Source organism: Micromesistius poutassou (assembly GCF_964030765.1).
Source record: "Micromesistius poutassou genome assembly, chromosome: 11".
NCBI lineage: Eukaryota > Metazoa > Chordata > Actinopteri > Gadiformes > Gadidae > Micromesistius > Micromesistius poutassou.
In genome coordinates this window covers 143910-146330 of record NC_140281.1, presented here as the reverse complement: position 1 = coordinate 146330, position 2421 = coordinate 143910, and the positions used below count along the sequence as shown (strand labels likewise).

General features: G+C 48.0%; 1 protein-coding gene across 1 annotated transcript in view; it reads left to right on the top strand.

The window, feature by feature from the left end:
* LOC311355820 (ras-associating and dilute domain-containing protein-like) overlaps positions 1-851 on the top strand; it is a gene marked incomplete at both ends in the record, with an annotated part of 6868 nt that extends 6017 nt beyond the window's left edge. The window contains one exon of the mRNA XM_084475649.1: positions 709-851. Within this exon, the coding sequence (XP_084331775.1) occupies positions 709-851 (143 nt within the window). The remainder of the gene's footprint in view (positions 1-708) is intronic.
* Between the last annotated feature and the right edge of the window lie 1570 nt (positions 852-2421).

Below are 2421 nucleotides of genomic sequence, written 5' to 3'. Positions count from 1 at the left end.
AAAAACTATTAGATAATAAATAATAAAACTATTTGTCCGTGAAACGAGACGTTGAGGTAGCGGTTGATCGTTTTGTTTCCAAACTTTCCCCCTCCCGGCGGTCAGACGTAGACCTGGAGAACGCCGCCAATCTGCTGGTCAAATACTGAACCGCACCCGAGGCTCTTAAACGGTTAGGGGGATTACAGCTTACGGGTTTTACCACTCCAACAAGGTGCTCTTTTGTTTGTTGTTGGACCACAAACTCATTTCCCTTAAGCTCCTTGGATTGAGTGGCGGCAAAGCCCCAGCTCAGCTGAGAAACGGTTAATCTAAACCCTCTGTGGGTAAAGTCGCCATTTAAAGACCACATCTGAATATGTTTCAAACCCATAAAAAGGTACAAGCAAAAAGTGGTTCTCTGAACGTCCTCACTGCACCGACAGCGATATAGTGTAGAGAGTTTCTCCTTCTTCTGACAAATGTTCTTATTGTAAGTGTCTTTGATTAAAGCGTCTGCCAAACAACCCTGAATAAAAAAAAGTAAAATATAAACGCCCACACGCACACAAAACACAACACACCACACGTCCTCCTCTCGCCAGGTGATTATCACACACACAACGCACGCACACACACACACACACACACACGTCCTCCTTCGTGTGGATCATTGACCCCGGTGTGTCCTCTCTGTTCTGTGACCCCCTGACCCCCTGGCGGGTCCAGGACCCGTCCCTGAGGGCCGCGGGGATCTTCATCCGGGCGGTGGTGCCGGACTCGCCGCCGGCCGCAGCGAGAGGCTGATCCCGGGGGACCGGCTCCTGGCTGTGAACGGGACCAGCCTGCTGGACGTGGACCTGGACCTGTGAGGACCCACCGACCTGCCGTCCGTCGCCTTCGGGGGCTGCTCGGCCCCCCCACAGCGCGTTCGCCCCCGGGGCACCTCTCCGTGGCTCACCTTTGCTCCGCTGCGTTTTTCCCCGCTTCCCATTCTACCCTTTTACCCTCTAAGCTCTTTTCTTCTTCTCTCCTCTAATTCCTCCTTTTGGTTTCCCCCCTCCTGAGAGGCAGAGAGATCGATTGCGATGTGTGTTTTGTCGCTGTCGATCTAATAACTTCCGGTTATGTGTACGGAAAAAAGGCCTCTTTGTTTGGGTGTCAGCAGACTGTGTAGTCATGTATTCATTCGTTACATTTACGTGTACATTCAGGGCGTTTAGCGAACGCTTTGATCCAAAGCGACTTACAATAAGTACGTTTGTCAGAAGAAAGAGAAACAACAATATATCTCTGTGGGTACAGTGAGGATGTTCATAGAACCAAGTGCCAAGCACTAACCATCACTAGGTTAACCCGTTCCCCGTAGACACTAACCATCACTAGGTTAACCCGTTCACCCGTAGACACTAACCATCTCTAGGTTAACCCGTTCCCCATATACACTAACCATCACTAGGTTAACCCGTTCCCCGTACACAACAGAGATAGCTAGGGTAAGATGCTACACAAAGCTAAGTGCTATTTTTAAGTGCACGACCACCTGGCTGGCTCCTTCATCGGCGTGTGTTGTTGTTAATTAGTTTAATTAGTTAATTAGTGGGACCATTTCAGGAGGACAGAGAGATGAGATGTACTGGGAGAGAGATAGAGCTGCACAAACAACACACTTTTGAACAACCTTTGAGTGTCGACCTTTTATAAAATTGTTAAAAGTTTTCAGAAAAAGTCATCTTGAGAAGGAAAAATAATTGACAGACGAGGTTGGGGGATTTCAACTTGAGCGAGGCAACAGAGATGACTCTGAGCCTCATGCATCATTCAAACAAGCAATAAGATACTGGAGTTCAGAATCAACACTCCAGTCCACCATATTCTTACCATATGCTTCTCTCTCTCTCTCTCTCTCTCTCTCTCTCTCTCTCTCTCTCTCTCCCCCCCTCTCTCTCTCTCTCTCTCTCTCTCTCTCTCTCTCCCCCCTCTCTCTCTCTCTCTCTCTCTCTCTCCCCCCTCTCTCTCCCTCTCCTCTCTCTCTCTCTCTCTCTCTCAACACAGTGGTATGGAGCTGATCCAGGCTTCAGGCAACAGACCCAGATTACTGGTGGCCCGCTCTGATTGGACGTCGAGGGATCTGCACTCAAAATGCTGAACGGGTTCATCCCACCACGGGGGGCGTGTCTCTTTACACCTCAAAAAAAAAAAAATACACAAAAGACACTATGAATCCAAACAATAACTATAAAAGGTTACACATCGACAAACTCCAGATGTAGTGAAGATAAACAAGGTATTAGGGATCGGTATTTAGACGTGAAGATTGAATTGCACTATTTATGTTTTCTTGTGTTTTAAGATGTGGAGAACGAGGAAGGTCCCTCACGGGCCACCAGTGTTAATTAGCTGGTTGTTAACGATGTCAGTTGTTAACGATGTCAGTTTCAC